Source organism: Dermacentor variabilis, chromosome 2 (genome assembly GCF_050947875.1).
Source record: "Dermacentor variabilis isolate Ectoservices chromosome 2, ASM5094787v1, whole genome shotgun sequence".
Classification (NCBI taxonomy): Eukaryota; Metazoa; Arthropoda; class Arachnida; order Ixodida; family Ixodidae; genus Dermacentor; species Dermacentor variabilis.
The window spans coordinates 106,772,004-106,791,275 of NC_134569.1; the positions used below are offsets into that span (position 1 = coordinate 106,772,004).

At 45.8% G+C, this 19,272-nt stretch overlaps 1 protein-coding gene across 2 annotated transcripts in view; it reads right to left on the reverse strand.

The window, feature by feature from the left end:
* The window catches only part of LOC142570919 (uncharacterized), a 35,304-nt gene extending 19,511 nt beyond the window's left edge, over positions 1 to 15,793 (reverse strand). Inside the window, exons 1-3 of one of the 2 annotated variants that reach the window (XM_075679218.1) lie at positions 15,693 to 15,793; positions 6,691 to 6,829; positions 137 to 468 (exon numbers count right to left, since the gene is read on the reverse strand). In XM_075679218.1, the coding sequence (XP_075535333.1) occupies positions 137 to 468; positions 6,691 to 6,812 (454 nt within the window). In that variant the 5' untranslated portion in view covers positions 6,813 to 6,829; positions 15,693 to 15,793. Of the gene's footprint in view, positions 1 to 136; positions 469 to 6,690; positions 6,830 to 10,680; positions 10,997 to 15,692 lie in introns of those variants that run through there. The other variant, XM_075679217.1, reaches the window with a different exon arrangement.
* Positions 15,794 to 19,272: the final 3,479 nt, after the last annotated feature.

Here is a 19,272-nt window from a genome sequence, read left to right on the forward strand (position 1 = left end):
TTATCAAGTCTTGGCGAGCGAATTCAGCCGCTGTGGATACGGTGTGCTAACGCGGGCACGTTGTCGTTACCTCGTGCGAGCGTATGGTGTACCGTATCTGCCCCTATATAGCGTGCATACATATAAGACCACTCACGCTGGACGACGAGACGGCTGCTGCGTGCCAGCGTGCCCAGGCCGTCGCTGAAGTGGCAGGCGTACACGCCCGAATGGTTGGTCGACACGTTGGTCAGCCGAAGCCGGCTGCGCGTCAGCGTCGCCCCGGACTCGGGACTGAGGGGCGCGTGCCACACGCGCAGGGACGTCTTGGTGCGCGAAGAGTTTCCCTCGTCGACCGCAGCAGGTCGGTGCCGTACGAGGCTGCCGTTGTGTCGCCACTCGACGCGCATCGGCTCGTGGCTGGCCGCCGCGCAGGTGAACGAGGCGACGTCGCCTTCCTTGACGTGCCTCACGTCCTGAGGCTCGGTGCTGCGGTAAGAAAGCGCCGCCCAGGCACTGTTGAAGTTTGGAGCGACATTAATGTGCGCTAAGTGCAAGTGGGAAGAGACCATCAGTCATCTTCTGTGCCACTGTTCTCGCTTTGACAAGCAACGTCAGACTCTCCAGTGTGCCTTGAATAGACTGCATGACAGGCCATTTACAGAAGCAAAGATCTTGGAAGCCTGGCCTCACAGTTCATTAGCCCAGAAAGCAGTTCGAGAGCTTTTTCACTACCTGAAGGCAACAGGCTTGAGTGCCTGACTATAGTCATCCTACACCTAACTTAGTGCATGTGAAAGTGCGGTATAGACTCATGTTTTCTCTCTCTCTCACTCCCCATTCCCCTCCCCATGTGTAGGGTAGCAAACTGGACTCAGTCTGGTTAACCTCCCTGCCTTTCCTTCTACCCTTCTCTCTCTCTCTCTCTTTCTTTGGAGCGACAATAAAGGAACCATTAAAGACAAATATTAAGTAAAGCTAAAGTGATAGATTAGTGCTTGGCAATCTCTAAGGTGTAAATAATATCGCGAACAGGGCCTTCGTAATCGAGAAACTGAGGTAAATGCAGGACATGATTAGAGATCCCCTGGGACATTCAAGCACTTGGCCGATGACGAAAGCACTCCTAAATTAATTTCTGTCCCTAGTACTCAACCACTCGTTGCAAAAAACATCATTGTATTGTATTAGAAGACGAAATAAAATGCTACTTATCCAGTTCTATATCAATTTTAGGAAAAAGAACTAATTGAAATTATCCTTGACAACGACGCGGTCGGTCGAAATGTTTCGTTTTTGCTCGACTCAGCGCCGCCCACGCTTTCGCGTTTCAGTACTTTCCTGATCGCGTAGTGCGTCGCTGATTTTGCTGGCTCGCGAAACTTGCACAAACTGCAAGTAGGAGAGAATTCAAGTTCCATATTAAGCCGCGGGATTCCCGAACGGTCTACGCCACTTGACCACAAAGCAGCTACAGCGGCGAATCCACCGCTCTGTCTTGGCTTAGTGCCGCCATCTGTCAGGCGCCGTTTTACTCACCCATGGCAGCAAAGGGTGGTGATGGCGTATGCAACGTCACCATTACCCCGGTTGGGTGGCGTGAGATTTGAAGTTCGAAAAAGGTATTCGGACGCTTCAGATGCAATTTTATTGTAAACTAAGTCCTTTCATGGCCCGAAACCAGCGTTGCGAGGTTTCTGGAACGGTATTTAAACAGTCCATGTCGACTTCTTATTTGCCTTGAGTGTCCCTTTAAATGAAAGTCAACTTTTAGAGGGAGCGTTAAGCAGCAAGGAGAAAGACATAGGGAGGTCAAATGGACTAAAGTCCAGTTTTTTATATATGCTTGCACGGGTGAAGGAGGGCAACGTATAGCGTAAAGGAAAGAAACTGAACGTGGCACGCACACGAGACGAACTTAATCGAATGACTAGGGACGGACCACAGAAAGTATAGACAATATTTTGGAAATGGCGAATATGTCATGCCTGTCAAGAAGTGGCGTCTTGTGTGCCAGAGAACGAAGCAAAAAGGAAAATGCGGGCGCAACCCGAGCGACATCATACCCATGCCGTGTGGCCATGGCTGGTAAAAAAATGACATTGTTTATACTACAGGGTGCGCGATAAATACCGTCACAAAAACATTTTATTCAATGTCTCCGCTCTTGGCCTTGATCGCGGCATTTAAATGTTGTGGGTACACTTTAAGCACGGCCCGCAAGGCATCCCAAAGGTAATTTTTCTCCGTGCTCGCCCCAGCGATGCTTTGAGGCCCACCATGCTGATGTACTATGGGCCCGGGCGTCTTTTTCAAGAATAGTCCACACACAGAATTCCACTTGGTTTTTGTCAGGCCAGTTCGCCGGCCACTCTTCAGCTGGAAGGAAGCCGGGTGTGTCATCGCGACACCACTGCCGTGGTGTTGATCTGCTTTCCGATTGTTGCGCGGGGCGCCTTCATGCTGTGAAGTCCGAGCCTGCTCACCGAAGTGGAACTGGGACCAGGACAGCGAATGAGGTTCCAGAATAGTTTTAACGTATGTGTGAGTGTCCAACATTGCGTCTTTTGTCACAAAAACAGGATGACTGAGGCCGGTGGGGATGGCCCCAGCTCTAAGCATGTCAGGCGCCGCATGGGAGTTTCGAAAAACTGTCCAACTAGCTGCGCCAGCAAGCTTTGACGTCGGAGCAAACACACGAGATTTCTGATTGCTGTGATGGGCCCCTACCATGAAAATTTTCTGAACGGTGAAGAGAGTTGTTAGCTGTTCCTCTTGCGCGGCCCGTGCCAACAACAACCGGCATTTTTCCCATATTCCTTTTCTCTGCACCTCCGCCAGTTCATGCCTTCTCTGGAACATGTAGGGGAACACCTTTCGGTCGCTTCGCATGCCTGTTCTGATTGTTATCGCCAACACATTCAGCTCCGAGGCCAGCCTCCTGATGATTCTTTGTGGCTGGCATTGGATTCTCTTCCTCGCAATTTTTTTGAAGGTGAGAAGTGGCTACATCGACAGGACGACCACTGCGGGTTCATTACTTAAGAGGAAGCTTTATAGCTCGGGCCCAACTCCAACGCGGCCTATTCAAATACATGTAAAACGCAAAAACGCTTTTCCGAGATAGTCCCTGGACCGATTGTAGTGAGATTTGTTGCATTTGAGAGAGAAAGTTAAATTCTAGTGAATGTTGGAAGCGGCATTTCTATTTGGTGCCTAAATTTTGTTGAAAGAATTTTCAAAAATTAGAAAGTTCGGAAAAGTATAGAAGCACGAAGTTTACAAATTAATATCTCTGCATAAGGAACTGATATCGTGGTTCTGTAAATAGAATCCTTTAGATAATTCAAAGCGGGCAAATTCAGTATGTCAATTTATATTTTACGTAAATTGGTTACGTTGTATACACGGGTTCTGCTAAAGCTGTATTTACATATTACTAAATTTTTCAAAATTCACGTGTAACATATCAATTTTGTCCGCTTTAGATGTACTATTAGATAAAATTCACATAATTGGGATATCACTTATAATTGCTTAGTTAAATAATTGCAAACTTTATAGTCTCGTCTTCTAAATATTTGCGATTTTTGCCAATCTTTAATAACATAGTGACGACCTAAATCAAGAAGTCGGAACCAACAGTCACTAGATTGTAAGTTGTTCTTTTAACTGCAACAAACCTCGTCAAATTTGGTGCAGTTCTTGCCGAGAAAAACGAATTTTTCTTTTACATGTATTTAGATAGGAGCACCCTATCTAAAGCTTCTTCTAAAGTGCGTTATGTTTGGGAGCCCAGTGGACAATTTTTTGGTTATATTTAGAATTTTGGCGACCTCGGAAGGAGAATGTCCGGCCTTTCTCAGTGAAGAAACTGCAGGTCGATGTGATCCAGGGCATGTAATTTTCGACAACAACAATAATAAAAGAAACAGCATGAAAGACAGTCGAAATACAGAAAAGAAAGATTGGGGAAATGTTTGAAGAAGCGACGTGTATTAATGCACAATTATCGATCGAAGTGCGGGACGGCAATTATGGCGCGCCCTGCACAGTCTGCTTGAAAGTAGAGAGATATATGCTCTGATCGAATGTTAACCCCATCAGTCACGAATTATCATCGACTGTCAATACATGTGTGAATAGGTGGTGCTTGAAACTCCAATGAAAGCAAATCAAGGTGGTAGATTAACTCTTCGAGCATTTTATGATGAGTTCTTATAGTTCGAGTAACTAATTATTTGAATATTGTAAAGTCAGTCATGCTACGTTTCTTCATAAAAGGGATTAGATTCTCCGCTTGAATTACACGCACAAATTATTCATTAAAACTTCTTTCTGGGGAGTTGGTGCATACTTGACATAAAAATTGTAACAGCGCAAACACATGCAACCACAAAGTACCAAGGACGAGCGCTTGTGTCTCGTCCTTGGTACTTTGTGGTTGCATGTGTTTGCGCTGTTACAATTTTTATGACAAATTATTCTTGGCCTCAAGCATGTCAAGGAAGAAAAAGAATAGATTTCAAGGTTGCTAACGACATGTTCCGCGTCAAGCGCCACGTTAAACAAGGTAATGCCTGCACCAAAGCGGTACTCTGTAACGCTAAATATCACTCAGAAGCAAAATGCAAGTAATTTAGGTTATCAGAGTGTTCAATTTGCCCTAGCCTTAATGTTTGTGATCTATTTCTTGCTACCATTGCACAGAAACGGCAAACGTAGGTTGCGGTCACAAATGTGAACGCCGGGACTGATGGGGTCGAACTGAACATGGCAAGTTTTGTAAACTCTTGTTTAATGGTAAGCTACATCTGCTGCACCACCTGCACCACGCATCGAAGATAGATAGCAAGACTTCACGTCTCAAAACTCTATGACAGACACCTCAATACGGGGATCCGGAGTAGTTTTGACCACCTGGGGTTGTTTATAGCGTGCGTCCAATGCAGGGTACACGGGAGCTTCTGCATTCTGTTTTCGTCAGATTGTGGCCAGTGGGCCCGGGAATCCAACCCGCGATTTCCTGCTCAGCAGAAGAACGCCACAGCCAATGAGCTGCCGGGGCAAACGTACATGTAGGATTTATTCCTGTATATACATGCATAAAACGTAAGCGAAATATGCGGCATCCTGCAGTTGCGCGATCGGGGATGTGGTTTTGGCAACGGCTGTAAAGTATAGAGAGGGATGGTCGGTGCTTCGTTGCCGTTTTCTCGGCTTACAACTCACATTTTCGCGCACAAGGAACGCCGAAAGCCCCTCAAAGTAATAGTGTGTCAGTCTACCTTGATTTAGTGCTTTGCGCTAGTGGTATAAATATGCAGTCGACTTCCGTTAACTGGACCCTGGTGTGACCGAAAAAGCGATCAATTTATCCGGCGGGTCGAATTAAACAAACCGGAGATAAAATGTCAGAACAAGTCGTCGATTCATTTGGCAGTATTCTCCCGATTCTAACACGCCCCCCGAGTCAAATGCGCGCCAGCCTTCTATTCGCACAAAGCAGAACAGCTCCTAAACAAAGTATAGATATAACGCGCACCCCATTTTTTTAGCAAGAAAGTCAAGGGTCTGCCATAAATTGCCCGATGGTGGTCGGTTTCTTAAAGTCAGCTTCGTCGCAGTGCACAAGTATTATGCGGTCGATTATACAGTCGTGTTAGCCATGTTTTTCGTCCTAATTTTCCTGAAAACGAAAGGTGCGCATTAAAATCGAGTAGGTACCGTATCAGACATTGTCAGCTCAGGGGCTCTACAAATCGGAAACGAGATTGTTTGATCGCTGGATAACGCAGGTTCGTGAACAGCCTGCGCATATATATATATATATATATATATATATATATATATATATATATATATATATATATATATATATATATATATATATATATATATATTCATGGGTCACAGCCCAAGCTAAATCAGTGTTGGATGTGCCGCCCGTGTTGTCTTCTATGTGCCTTCCTTTTGTGCGTGTTTTACCTTACGGCAAAAACATGTCTTTCGAAAGCCATGTTTCGAAAGACATAGTTGTAGCTGATCAGCTACCATTATCTCTTAAAAGTATTCCTAGCGCAGGTAAAAAAAAAGCATTCTCGACAGGTGATGACATTTGTTCAATGCGTTTTCTGTCCCTTAAGCTCGGCCGAGACGTGCTGATCGCTATTGGCTCACCACAGGGGTCAGGCATGTGCATGTTGACTGGTCAAGTTGGAATTATCCGGCGAAGGACAATTTTAGGACTGAAACAAGAAAGTTTGGGCTGATAGAAATACACGAATGCTGGTCGAGACCTTCGATCGGGATAGAATTACCCGAAAAATTGATTTAACCGGGCAAAATTAACGGATCTCTATTTATTCGATAAGAGCAAAGCACAATTTCCAACTACGCACCCCACAAATGTAACTCTCTCTTTTATCGTTAACATTGTTCTACTAAGCTTATCTCGTTTGGAAAGGCACTCGTTTAGCGTGAGAACGCGAAATGGTAGCGCCATTGCACGTGGGACAATATAGAACTTCACTTTGTTACCATATCTACTGCTCAGTCTCAAACGCTGTTGTTGACAGTTCTGCAGTTCACTGTCTCGTTCGAGGAGGAGGCATTTCGACATGCTTCTTGGGCCAACATGAACTGACCGAGGCACCCCATTTTCTGTCTCGCCAGAAACTACGTCCAAGGCAATGCAGCCGAGAGACCTACCTTTCCAGTTGCGTGGGCATCGTCGCCGTAGTGTCTCTTCTGTGTCGCAGTAGCGGGAACTGCTCTCGTGCCATGACTCCCACAATCAGGGACAGAAGCACAGCATTGTAAGCAGTTCTCATCACTCCCCACAGCTCACCTGCGAAGAGCGTCGGGGAAGATACGACCGCTGACAAGGGATGTGTGGTCGAGCAGAACAAAACATTATCGGCCTTCAGTCATTCAAAGTGAGAATTCTTGAATCTCGAGTTGCATCAAGTACTGTGCGATGGTGTCAGTGATCCATCGATTTCCTTATGTATTTCGAGCCTACACTGAAGGCGATTTCGTACTTCGCGCTTACCACAAAACGTCTTCGTAGAGCGTAGTTTACTATGTTTGGTTTTGACAATGCACCAGCGCAGCGTTGGAGAAAGACAAGCACTGGCATACGGCCTCGAGCGCAGCACCAACTCGTCTCCAAAACTGCCACCTTGTTGAACTGTGTGTCAAGTTTGCACTGAAAAGGACGCTCTACTATTGCGTTAGAGTGAAATTTTAGTGAAGTAAATATTGCCCTAAATTATTTTTTTTTTCATGCAATAGATCATTTGAAGATCACTCACTGAAAAATTCACACACAGAACACGGTGTTTTTTGTGTGTAGCTGGTGGCAAAGAACGGCACATAAATGAGGGTTTGAGGAAGACATCTTCGTGTTTAGCCTTTTCATCGCTTCTTCTGCCAGTCTTTTTTGTTCATCCACCCCAAGCCATATAACTTGGAGCGTGACGTGCCCGGGAACTATTATCATTATCTTGCGAGAAAAGTAACCCAGCAACAGTACCAGTGAAATACAAAACAACATGAGCTTGTGTTGGTTTGTCTTTTGTTGGTCCTATTGCTACACTGCTTTTCTCAGAGTGTTGCTCAACGAACTAGCCTAACTTCGCACTCTTGTATCCTTTCTTGTGCCGCTTAACGGTGACGGCAGAGCATCTTGTCTGGAGCATCTGTCGATGGCGTCGTAATAATATGTAGAACTAAAATAAGTTTTCTCGACTACTGCTCTATGTCCATACGCAGCGTCGCTGAACAACAACAACAACAACAACAACAACAACAACAACAAAATGCTTGTTGTTTCGCTTCGATGATGCTGATGTGTGCGGATTAGTGGCGCAAGGCCAGGTTTGGCCAAAGATCACCATCGTGCGTTGCTCGGATTTCACGCAAACAAAATTGCAGTTTTATGTCACCTGCAAACGTGTCTGTGCATTACACAAATGATTTTCGTCGTACTGCAAGATTAGTTGAAAATAGTTAATCCAGGCACATTTAAGAGTAATAATAATAATATTTGGGGTTTTACGTGCCAAAACCACTTTCTGATTATGAGGCACGCCGTAGTGGAGGACTCCGGAAATTTTGACCACCTGGGGTTCTTTAACGTGCACCTAAATCTAAGCACACGGGTGTTTTCGCATTTCGCCCCCATCGAAATGCGGCCGCCGTGGCCGGGATTCGATCCCGCGACCTCGTGCTCAGCAGCCCAACACCATAGCCACTGAGCAACCACGGCGGGTACATTTAAGAGTAAGTAGGAGTAGATAATACGTTTTTTTTTCGAGATACGCTCGTTATTAGGTAACTAGAAAATATTTCTCTTATTGCTCAGTGAAAGGAAACTAGAGCGGTAATATTCAATATGGTGACATATGACGGACGTGAATGCCTGATTAGCACAGATGTATTGAATAGTGACATCCATCATCTTCTGATATGCCATGTAAAGAAATGAAGAGAAAGACGTCTACGAACCGGCACATACCGAAACAATTAGTAGTGCCTACGATGTAAATAAAGCTAGTCACTTATTTAGGAGACATTAAGCGGGGATATAGAGTTAATGTCTTGATGCCCGATTTATCTTAAACTCGAGAAAAAATTTCGAACTTCGTGGTTTATTTGGCTTTTGCCCCTATGTGAACAAAACTACTGTGAAAATCTTTACTGTGCTTCATCATGTTACCCCACCATCTCGCAATGACGTCATGGATCATGACAGTCTGTTCTCTACTTTGAATGTTACACTGGCGTTTCCATGATTAAACTCCGGTGCGAAATTAAATGAAGCAAAATATGGTCTTTGCTTTATTCAGTAATAACCGAGCCTCTTCCGTGAAATGAATGAATTAAGGTTAAGGAAGAAATGCTTTACAAGTGCGAGATGACTTGGCGATGCTCTTCAGTGCGCCTTTAACAAACCTTATTCCCGTATTCTCAAACGATCCTTGACTCGAAGCGCCTACTAGACTCGACCGATTTGAACCCAGCGCGCCACCCATTGGCTGGAGAAGACGCAACACTTATAAATAGTTGCTGTGGAGTGTCAGTGAAGAGCAGTGACCATCATGTTTTTTTTGTGAGGCGGCGCTGTCATCTACTTTCTTAGGTTCAAGCAGCTAGTCGAGTGGAGGAACGTTCTAGAATACGGGGGCGTTAGGCGTATTGAGCAAGTGTTACTTGAAGCTACGAACAGTGGGCATCACTGCCGTTTCCTTTCCTATTGGACAGACAAGTTTTCACTCATTTATCAGAAACAATTAATTAATTCATTCATACGTCGTCCTCTGCGAGCTTTATGCAAGCTTTATGCAATGGGAAGGGTTATTGTCTCGCGTCCAGAGTGCATTACTTTGATTGTTCATTTGTTGAAGCATGCACTGAATCATTCCTCCACCCTAGTTCTGCAGCTCGACACCTTCGCGCAGTCGCAAGGGCCATTGGCCCGCGCGTGCAGACAGCCATGACAAAAAAGAAAAAAAAAAGAAAAAAAGAGGACGTGCACACGAAGTTTACACTGCGGCATTCACAAGTCAGCATAGCACAAAAATTTGTGTGCAGGTGGTCACTTATCAGGCGTTCCATGTGGCTGCGCTCGCACCGGCTCTGTGTTGGCGTTTTGTGGCCACGCTACAACGGTAACAAGCTCCCCTCAGTGGTCTGAAAGAGAGTGCGGAGCCAGCAAGTACTTTTTCCTTCGTCGTTACTTCCAGTAACGAACTGGGCACTGGTCACTCCCATGACACGTTCCGCAGAAATCGATGGCGATCAATCTCCTTTCGGTAGCAGAGAGATGGATCGAAAGAAAAAAGAAAGGTTTGAAGAGGGCTAATAATCTTCGATTTGTTCTCTGGTTTTCTGTTTCATTTGTTTTAGTTATTGATTAGGCATGTGTCAAAACTTCATAACGAAGACAAAAGAGTGTGGCTGGCAAATTTCACAAGAATGGAGTGCTCTGCAAAGAAAAGGTGATCAGGAATAAGTAACTGAGAAAAATAAACTAATTATGCGGTTTAAGAGTTGCCAAAAGCCGTGACAAGGCATGGGACTATAGAAAGAAGTCCCGGTTAAAACATTGACAAGTGTCATCTTATTGGCAGGCTAGATCGAATATTTCCTTTCAACAATATTGCTCCGCAGGAAACGAACCAAAAACATGGTTTGGACACGACAGCCACATGGGCCAATATATGCCAGGTGCCTCTAACTGAAACAAAATTTCATTTGCGGTGCTTTCTTGTGTCCCTTATTTTCTTTGGAAGGCATGTATTCACTGCTGGAAGAATAAGTTCTGGTCAAGTTAACTAACAACTCCAACTAAAGGCATGCCAGTTCATGCAATGACCGGTAATTTCAAATAAGCTCTTCTAAGCAGTCGATAGGTAAAGCCTGAGCGTGACGCTATCCAAGCAACGGTAAGAAATGTTTTCCCCCAATGGCCAACTCCCCGAGGGCCTTGCACTTATTCACACGAATGCCGCGCAATCGCAGATACCACCCTACTACGCGGAAATTTGGCCTGCGGTTTTTACCCCATTGCACGACGATGGATCAATACACTCCCAAAGGCACCTACGCTGCCCCACCGCGCTTCTCTCGATACCCGAGTCGCGCCGGAAAGTCGGCGTTTTGTTACGGCTCGCAAGAATCGTGGTTTTAGCTCACCTCAGCAGTTCGAGTGTTCGTAACCTACGTGCCGGCCGTTCGCAAAATAAAGAAACCGTGCACGGAGCTGGCAGCAGGACGGACCACACGAACTGTGCAAACTTCACCGCGCGTCGCGGCGCGAAGCAGCAGACGACGTCGGTGCAGCCAGGCTTCGGTGTCACAACGAGCGCCGCCGCGGCCGCTTATACGCGCGCACGTCGACGTCACCCACCGCGCGACATCCGCCATGAGAAGGGAAACGCGACACGCCAGCCGGCTTCGACTACCTCGTCCCCCACCCCACCCATTTGCCGCACCGGCTGCGCTAGGCCCGGCTAGGGTACATCGAGCGGCACTCGCCTCAGCATTCGGTGTGTGCGCGCGTGTGTGTGTTTGTCGCAGTCTGTGCGTGAGCCTTCGAAACGGCGCGTGTCCGGCTTCCTCTTTCGTGCGCACGCCGCCACAAACTCAAAGCACTATGGGCGAAGGTACTTCCTCCACACCCTCACGCTCGCTCGGGCTCGTCAGTGCACCTGTTTGAAGGTTGCTTGGGGTGATCGACGTGTAGAGGCGGCCGCATTCGCCGTCACTGCCGCTGCCGCAGATCGATGGAGTGTACTTTGTAAGCATTGTGGAAAGCGGCCGGGTAGAGAGAAAAGAAAGACGACATCACTCAAACGCGCCGTCTTTCTGATGCATGCATGCGCGGGTGACCTCGACTTTTCTTCGCGGTCCACGCAAGCTGAAGGCTTCCACACACGACGGCTCACGCGGCCTGGACGTGAAAAGAAGGTAGATTGTGTAGCGTGGACTTACGGAGACCCCTTGTGGGCTGGTTTTAGCGCAGGCATGTCGAAATCACCTGGTGCCAGGGTGAATGCGAATGTAAACGCATCCACTCATGCACGTCCCACGTTGGATTTGGCGGTGCTGGGTTATAAGTGAAAGGTGTCGGAGAATTGCTACAAACGACTTGTGCCGTAGTTTATCGGACAAACTAATTGTGGCTAACCGCTACTCCAACTTCGACCTGCCCTACTAAAGTACAGGTACAAGAAAAACATAATTACATTAATATATGCTGTTACCTTTGATAACAAAGTAACTTCATTTTGACTTTTGGTGCAATCCCGACTGGGATACATAGCGCAAAAAATGACACAGGGACAAGCAGAAACACAGGACGATCGCTAACTTTCAACAATTGATGTATTGCAGCTGGTGAGTATATATATACTCACTGGGACGCCACTGCAATAGACACACTGAAGGGAAGGAGGAAAAACGGTCATGTGACTACTATGCCAAAAAATTCAAGCTCTTTCCTTGATAAAAGTGTACACGGCGTGCTAACGCACTCGTCACCTGCTCTGGCTATCTCAGCTGTTTCCACAATTTCCCTCGTAATCTTATTCCTGTGGCGATAGACAACAACAGTTTGTTTCAAGAGCGGGAAGCATGGTGCCTTCGCGTCACATTTTCTGCAATGGGCAGCCAGATGCCCATCTATTGCAATGCTCGCCACTTTGTTACTATGCTCCGCCAGACGCACGTTTAAACATCTGCCCGTCTGGCCCACGTAGTACTTCCCACACGAAAGTGGGATCTTATACACAACATTGCGAGTGCATGTAACAAAAGGATCTTTGTGCGCGGTAGCGCGACCAGGCTTTCGTTTCCTCAAGGGACGGCTCAACACACTCAACCTCAAGAGTTTGTTAGGTGCTGTAAACACAACGTTTACACCAGAACGTTGCCCGACCTTTTTTAGGTTGTGGGAAACCTTATGAAAGTAGGGAATTATCGCCACTTTTCGTTTGTACCTTTCTTCTTTCCTTTCTCTTTCGTCATCCGCTCTCTGCTCATCGCTTATGCGTGAAGTTAGTTTCCTTTGACGATGCAGGCCTTCAGCAACCGAGATAATGATATGTCTCGGATAGTTCGCTGCTTCCAGACGAGCCACCTGCTTACTAAGGCCCTCATCCAGCAAGTGAGCACATGACTTAGATAGAGCGCATGACAAGAAAGAACGCACGATACTTCTTTTTATGAGTTTAGAGTGTGCAGAACTGTACCTCAAGGGCGGCTTACTAGCCCTGGGCTCTGTTGTTGTCTATCGCCACAGGAATAAGATTACGAGGGAAATTGTGGAAGCAGCTGAGGTAGCCAGAGCAGGCGACGAGTGCGTTAGCACGCCGTCTATACTTTTATCAAGGAAAGAGCTTGAATTTTTGGGCATAAAAGTCACATGACTGCTTTTCCTCCTTCCCTTCAGTGTGTCCATTGCAGTTACGTCCCAGTGAGTATATATATACTCACCAGCTGCAATAAATCAATTGTTGAAAGTTAGCGCTCGTCCTGTGTTCCTGCTTGTCCCTGTGTCATTTTTTGCGCTATGTATCCCAGTCGGTATGTATCCCACCAACACGCCCAAACTTCTTCCCTGCTTTGGTGCAATATTGTCTACATGCAGTAGGCCCCAAGTGCGATTGAACTTAATCGCGGTTAAGAGGAAGCTTTACCTCTCAGCCAACTCCAATTTACCCATTTAACAGAATGTAAAACTGGACGAGTTGGCTGATCGTCATAGTAAAAGCAGCACAATAGGAACGGCAACACAATACAGAGAAGTACGTAGGGCCCGTGCTGAAATAACAACTTAGTCGTTTATTGAAGACAGGAAAGAATACTTACAGTCCGTGTGCGTGCGCACCCTCAGGCTACCGTTATTGGCCACGTCTTTCGAGGAAGCTGAGTTCACAATCGTACATGTTGACAGATGAATTGTTTTAATGCGAAAGCATTATATGCCTCATTACGCGAAAACCCGCATAGGCGTCGGCGTGGTCGAAAGACAGTACCAGAAATGCCGCTGGCGCAAAGAGTAAAATCACGTCAAAGAACGCTCAGATTGACGACAACTTTCTCAGGGAGGTTCCTGTAAACAAAGTAAATTAACGGATTCGAAAAGACAATTCGGCAAATTTTGGTCTGGGTATTCTGGCTGACTAAAGGTGTGCCTAGTGCGTGCCTCATTCCCCACGTGACGTCACAGCCATCTGGATGACGAAGGTGTGGCCTATAGTGCTTGCTTCGTTGGGCACGTGACGGAGCAGCCAATGGAGAGGGAGGGGCGCCACGTCATGAGTGCATAAAATTAGCGCGTTCACGACGCTCCGAGGTCGGCAAACGACATAATGCTTTCGCATTCCCGCACGTAAGCAGTCTTAAGTGCCTCTGCCGAATTTTTGTTTATGTGGACAGCTTCAATGGTTGAGCGTGCTTTTTTGATCATACTAGAAGGCTACAGCGCGGGGACCGACGGAGACAGAGGAGGCGCACAAAGTACACGGACGCCGCACCTTTCTGTGCCTCCTTTGTTTCCGTCGGTCCCCGTGCTGTAGCTTTATACTATGTTCAACCAACAAGCCTTACTGGTTACTCTGATATTTAGTCCACGTTCCTGAAGATGGCATGCGCTCTTTAAAAAAAAATGTGATTTACAGCTACATGAATGACGATGTGCCTGAAAAAAACAAGTCTGCTTGTTGAAAAGATAGCTCCCGCTTATACCTTGTTCTCGCTTTGCTCATCGTGTGCTGACAGATGTGATGAAGGCGTGCCCTTTAAATTGTTGTTGTGCTGGCGTAACCTTTCGTTAAGAAGGCGCCAGTCTGTCCAATGCACATTCTTCCGCACGATAGTGGGAAATTGCAAAGAACACCACGGTGCACATGTAACAATTCGGTTAGAATGGTTAACAGAGCACAGGTTCTTCCGTGATTCACACGTTCGTTACCTATCGACTTCGGCACAGGCCCTTCCGACACTTTACAGGGCTGAAAAAAAAAACTCGTTTGCGTCAAAACACTTGGCAATCATTTTAAGCCGATGTGAAAGCCCAGGAAAGCCCACTTGTACGTGGGTGTAAGTCGAGATGCGGACAATTTCAATGATTTGAGCAGCCTAAAAGAAACGCACGATAAATCGGAAACCGGGATGCCGGCGTCCTTTAAACGAGCTAATTGTTCCCGAAAACTGTGCTCCATTTTGTGGTAGAAAAAAATCACTTAAGGCAGCATTGAGAGAGTTGTAAGCAAAACCATTCTTAACTACCTTAGAATGCCCTGAATCACGGAGAAATACATCAGCAGACATGTTCTGGATCAGAATACAAACATAAGGCCAAGAACCGCACAGAACCATCCTAAAGCAATTCATACTTGAATGATAAACCTAGAGGCATTTTTTAAAAATATCTTCATCAGGTCGCATGATGAGAACAAAAATTACTAGAGAAGATAAGAAAATCATCAACGTAGCGAAAATTCTTTTCCCCCAAACCTTGCACTTCACGTTCTATAGCGCGATCTACGGCAGACAGGAATATATCAATTAGGGCAGGCACCACCTAGGAACCGATTCAGATGCTTGAATTTTAAATATGTAGGGCACCATCCATATAACAAACGTGACTTTGCGGTAGAAACATAAAAATTCCAAGAAAGCCTCCACTTTGACACCACACTTCTTCCCAAGTGCAAGTTCATCGTTACATTCAGTTATACAATGTTTCACGGACATCGTAAGCTTGTCATGAGGTAGAGAATAAAAGAGTTCCTCCAAGTCAAAGCTTACAACAGAATAAGAACCAAGGTTCTGAGAAAAAAGGTAATCAGTTACGTGGTTAGAAGTAGAGATAAGAAAGATATATTCTATGCGTAGTAAGGAAAGGTGCTTTTTGTGGTAACCGGAAACTACATATGTTGTCAGTTGTGGAGTTCAGTAACAATGCAGCGGAAAGGGATGTTCAATTTGTGCGCTTTCGCAGCAAAGAAAGTGCTAAGTCTATCAGCTTTGGCCTTTTTAACGGTTGACACGAGAGGCTCAAGCCCAACCTCTGGCAAGAGGGTTAAGGACTTTGTTTTTAACAGAGGCAGTATTGAATGAAATTGGGTTTAACTTCCTTTACCAGCGCTCGCAGCTTTTTCAGCCAACTCGCGTTGGACAACAAGACGAAGAAACCTTACCTGTCAAACTGTAAGAGTCCAATATTGTTCTGTACAAGATAGTCCGCCAGAGGGCTCAAACTACCGAACGACCGTGGCCTACGATGTTGGTTAAATGCTGAAACAAGTGTGTATTGTCATAAAGTGCGATTCTGGTCGGGGATCCTGTGCGAGATGTTGCGAGACAGGGCCAGCTTGTCGAGAACTGAAAGCTGGGGCTGTTTACAGTAGGTGTTGTTTAAACATCCCATTATCGTGGGGAAGAATGTATATTGGACACACTGGCGCTTGCCTTAACGAAAGGTTACGATAGCACAATAACAATTTAAAAGGCACGCCTTCATCACATCTGTCAGCACATTGTCGTTCATGCAGCTGTTGTTGTTGTCCTGAGTGGGTCTGCCTAGAGATGTAAGTGGTTGAAAAAGAAAACATTGAACATTTTGGGAGAAAATGGTTTCTTTTCTTTCACCAGGTTAAAAATTAAAGTAAGAAAAAAAGAAAACGGAGCTTCCCCGCTGAATTATTCTGTTGATGCGAGACTGCTGTCGACGTATCTAAAAGTTTGGCCAAAAGAGTTGGGGAGTCTGCGAAGCACCTGGATCTATCAACGTGGAGGTAAAGGCTCTGCTTCAACCAACCCTTGAGCCCCCTCGCCTGTCGCGTACTGCATATTCCCCCTTCTTCTGCAGCATGTGAAAGAAACTGGTACGAGTTTGAAAATGTGCACACCAAGCAACGCAGTAAGGCTCCCATGGGATCGCGTTCAAAAACTTGTGTACGTGCACTCGAACCTCAATGTCCGGAAGGAGTCGTCCACTGCACAGCGAAGCGTTGACACGTCAAGCCGAAAGGAATCAGACACACAATGATACGGATGTCGGTCTGGACGTTTTGATGTGAAATGAATGCCTTGACGTGAAATCGTGCTTAGATTTTGAACCTGGAAACTCTGCTGGGCCTTTTGTGATGAAATAATGTAAGAATTATACTCTTTTCTGAGGAAGACCTGGAAGACCAGTGGGAGGCTCTGCTGATGATGCAAGATCCTGACAACCCGCTACGGTTGGTGAGCAGGGCTCGGGCGGTGGCAGCGAGCCATGGCTACCTGGACTGAGGAGGCCACCCACCTTTGGGCTCAAGAAGCCTGGTCTAGCAATAAAGTTTATATATATATATATATATATATATATCTCTCTCAGCGTTCTAGAAATAAATGTGTCGGATTTTTCATACTTCTGTGGTCAATAGTCTTTTTTGAAGTTTTCGCATTTTTGTGAAAAAAAAACATGAAAAGAACCAATTCTTCTCACGGCCCTCAAGATTTCATGAAATTTTACTTCTGTAGTTCTGAGGCAAACCCACAGTTGGAGATCGGTCATGAATCGGGTGGTTACATTAGGTGGGTTAAAAAAAGCCAAACTGTACGCCATTTTTAAAAAGAACACATGTCACCTTCAGGCACGTGCCTCAAAAAGCACGTGAAATCATTGAAACTCTCCACATACAGGGTGTTTCAGCGAACACTTTCAAAAATCTTTTAAAGTTGCGTGTGGCAGATATCACAATTCTAGTTCGTGAGCTGGCCTACCCGAAGTGGCGGGCAATACTTGCACAAAAAATTGAGATGCAAAATCTACTAATTAACAAGAATTCACTAATTAACTTTATTAGGTAATTATCTTATGACCCTTCCTGCAATTTACAAATTCTAGCAGTGGACTTCGCAAGGCGGATCTACTTGGAACGAATTCTCAGGACGACACCAGTTTCTAGATATAAATTCCCGAACATTGCGGAGAAATGCATTGACGTTCCAGTTAATTTGTTAACAAAACGTCGTTTCGCGCACTGAATCCGGCAAGTAACTGGAACGCCAATGCATTTCTACGCAAAGTTCGGGAATTCATATCTCGAAACTGGTGTCGTCAAAACTGGTGTCGTCGAAACTGGTGGCGGGATGTCGAAACTAGTACAAGTATAGTGTCCGCCGCTTCGAGTAGACCGGCTCATAAACTAGAGCTATCTGCCACAGGCAACCTGTAAACAATTTTGAAAGTGTTCGCTGAAACACCCTGTATATATATGTTAAAAAAACGTGCGCATTGTATTTCCGTCCCCTCTATCAACCTGCACGTTTGTGACCTCAGCCTCCTCGAAAGATGGGAAAATACCAGTAGAGTGAGGGTGCAGGAGTAGACGTGCTCTATGTATTTATTCTTCCCTGTCTTCAATAAACGCGAGTTGCTAGTTTAGTGCCTGTGCTATGTACTTCTCTACCTTGTGTCGCCGCTCCTTTTGCGCTGCTTTTACTACCCATTCAAATACGTGTGAAACAAAAGAATCATCTGGTTAGACAACCGCAGGACCAATTTAAACAAAATTGTTCGGTCGCATTCAAGATTTTACCTACTGTAGAAAGCAGAATAGAGGTTTAAGGTCACATAGTCTTTACAATACCTCTTAAAAATCAATCGGCAACACAAAGAAAACATCTGAAGCGCTAATTTAACGATTTTGTAAATCAGTACCAAAAACAGATACCGCAGTTCTGTAAACTGCACTTATTACAGCACGCATAATGTGGACAAATATGTTATGCAAGTTTACAGGTTACGTGAAATTGTCACAATGTCTACGAAGGCTACTAGAAAAGTCTTGCTGGCAGATCAGTGGCATACGGACCCTTTTCGCGGAGCAGTTCCCTTCAGAAGAACGAGATGGAGCCTTAGGCGGCGCGCCACACGTTGCCTCAGCGAAAGCGCGCGAAAGTAAAACCATTAATGCCTCTGCCCTGCCGCTGTGGTGGTAACAACTTTATTTAGATTCTGCTCAGTTATGGTCTGGCAGGCCCGAGTCCTAGGATGGCCCCTCACGAGGAGCGACCCTTTCGGCCCAAACAACGAGGAGTTTTTGTTGTTCTTGATCCGTCGTTCTGAGCAGCTCCTCCCACGTGTGTTGTGAGGGAGCTGGCAGGAACGACCTGCTATCAGCTTTCGGAAATACAAGTGGGTGTTCGCTAACGCACTTTGCCCCTTTAAGGTGCGAAATGCGGAGCGGTAGAGGGCAGACGTGAGCAGTAGTTGGCTAGGAAATTAGTTACTGGAATAATAAGGAATGAAATGAATCTGTGTGACCAAGACCACGGACCGCTATTACATAAGGACTGCCTGTGTCGCCGGCCTTTCGCGATGCGCGGCCTTCCTCGAGGATTAAAGATTCACTCGTCCGCCAGCGTTGTATCGCTAACCTCCAAAGAAAGAACTTGACCCTCGGAGCATCGGCAAGAGTATGTGCCGCTCGTTATACAGTGACAAAGGTAGTACAGTGTCGCTTCCTGACATAGTAAGCTTTATTTAAACACATATATTTAAACACACGTTATTTAAACACATATATGCCAACTGGCACGCAAGCTTATGCCCACACTGTCGCCAACGTATCAAGAATAAGTGAACAGGCGCACACTTGAGAATAAATGCTCCGAAGCATGGGTGATTGCGACTACACCGGTAATAAGCGAATGTTCGAAGCTGAACGTTTCGTGGTGGTCCGCAGAGTAACCAAGTTACTAGCGATAATACGTATTTAATTCGAGCTA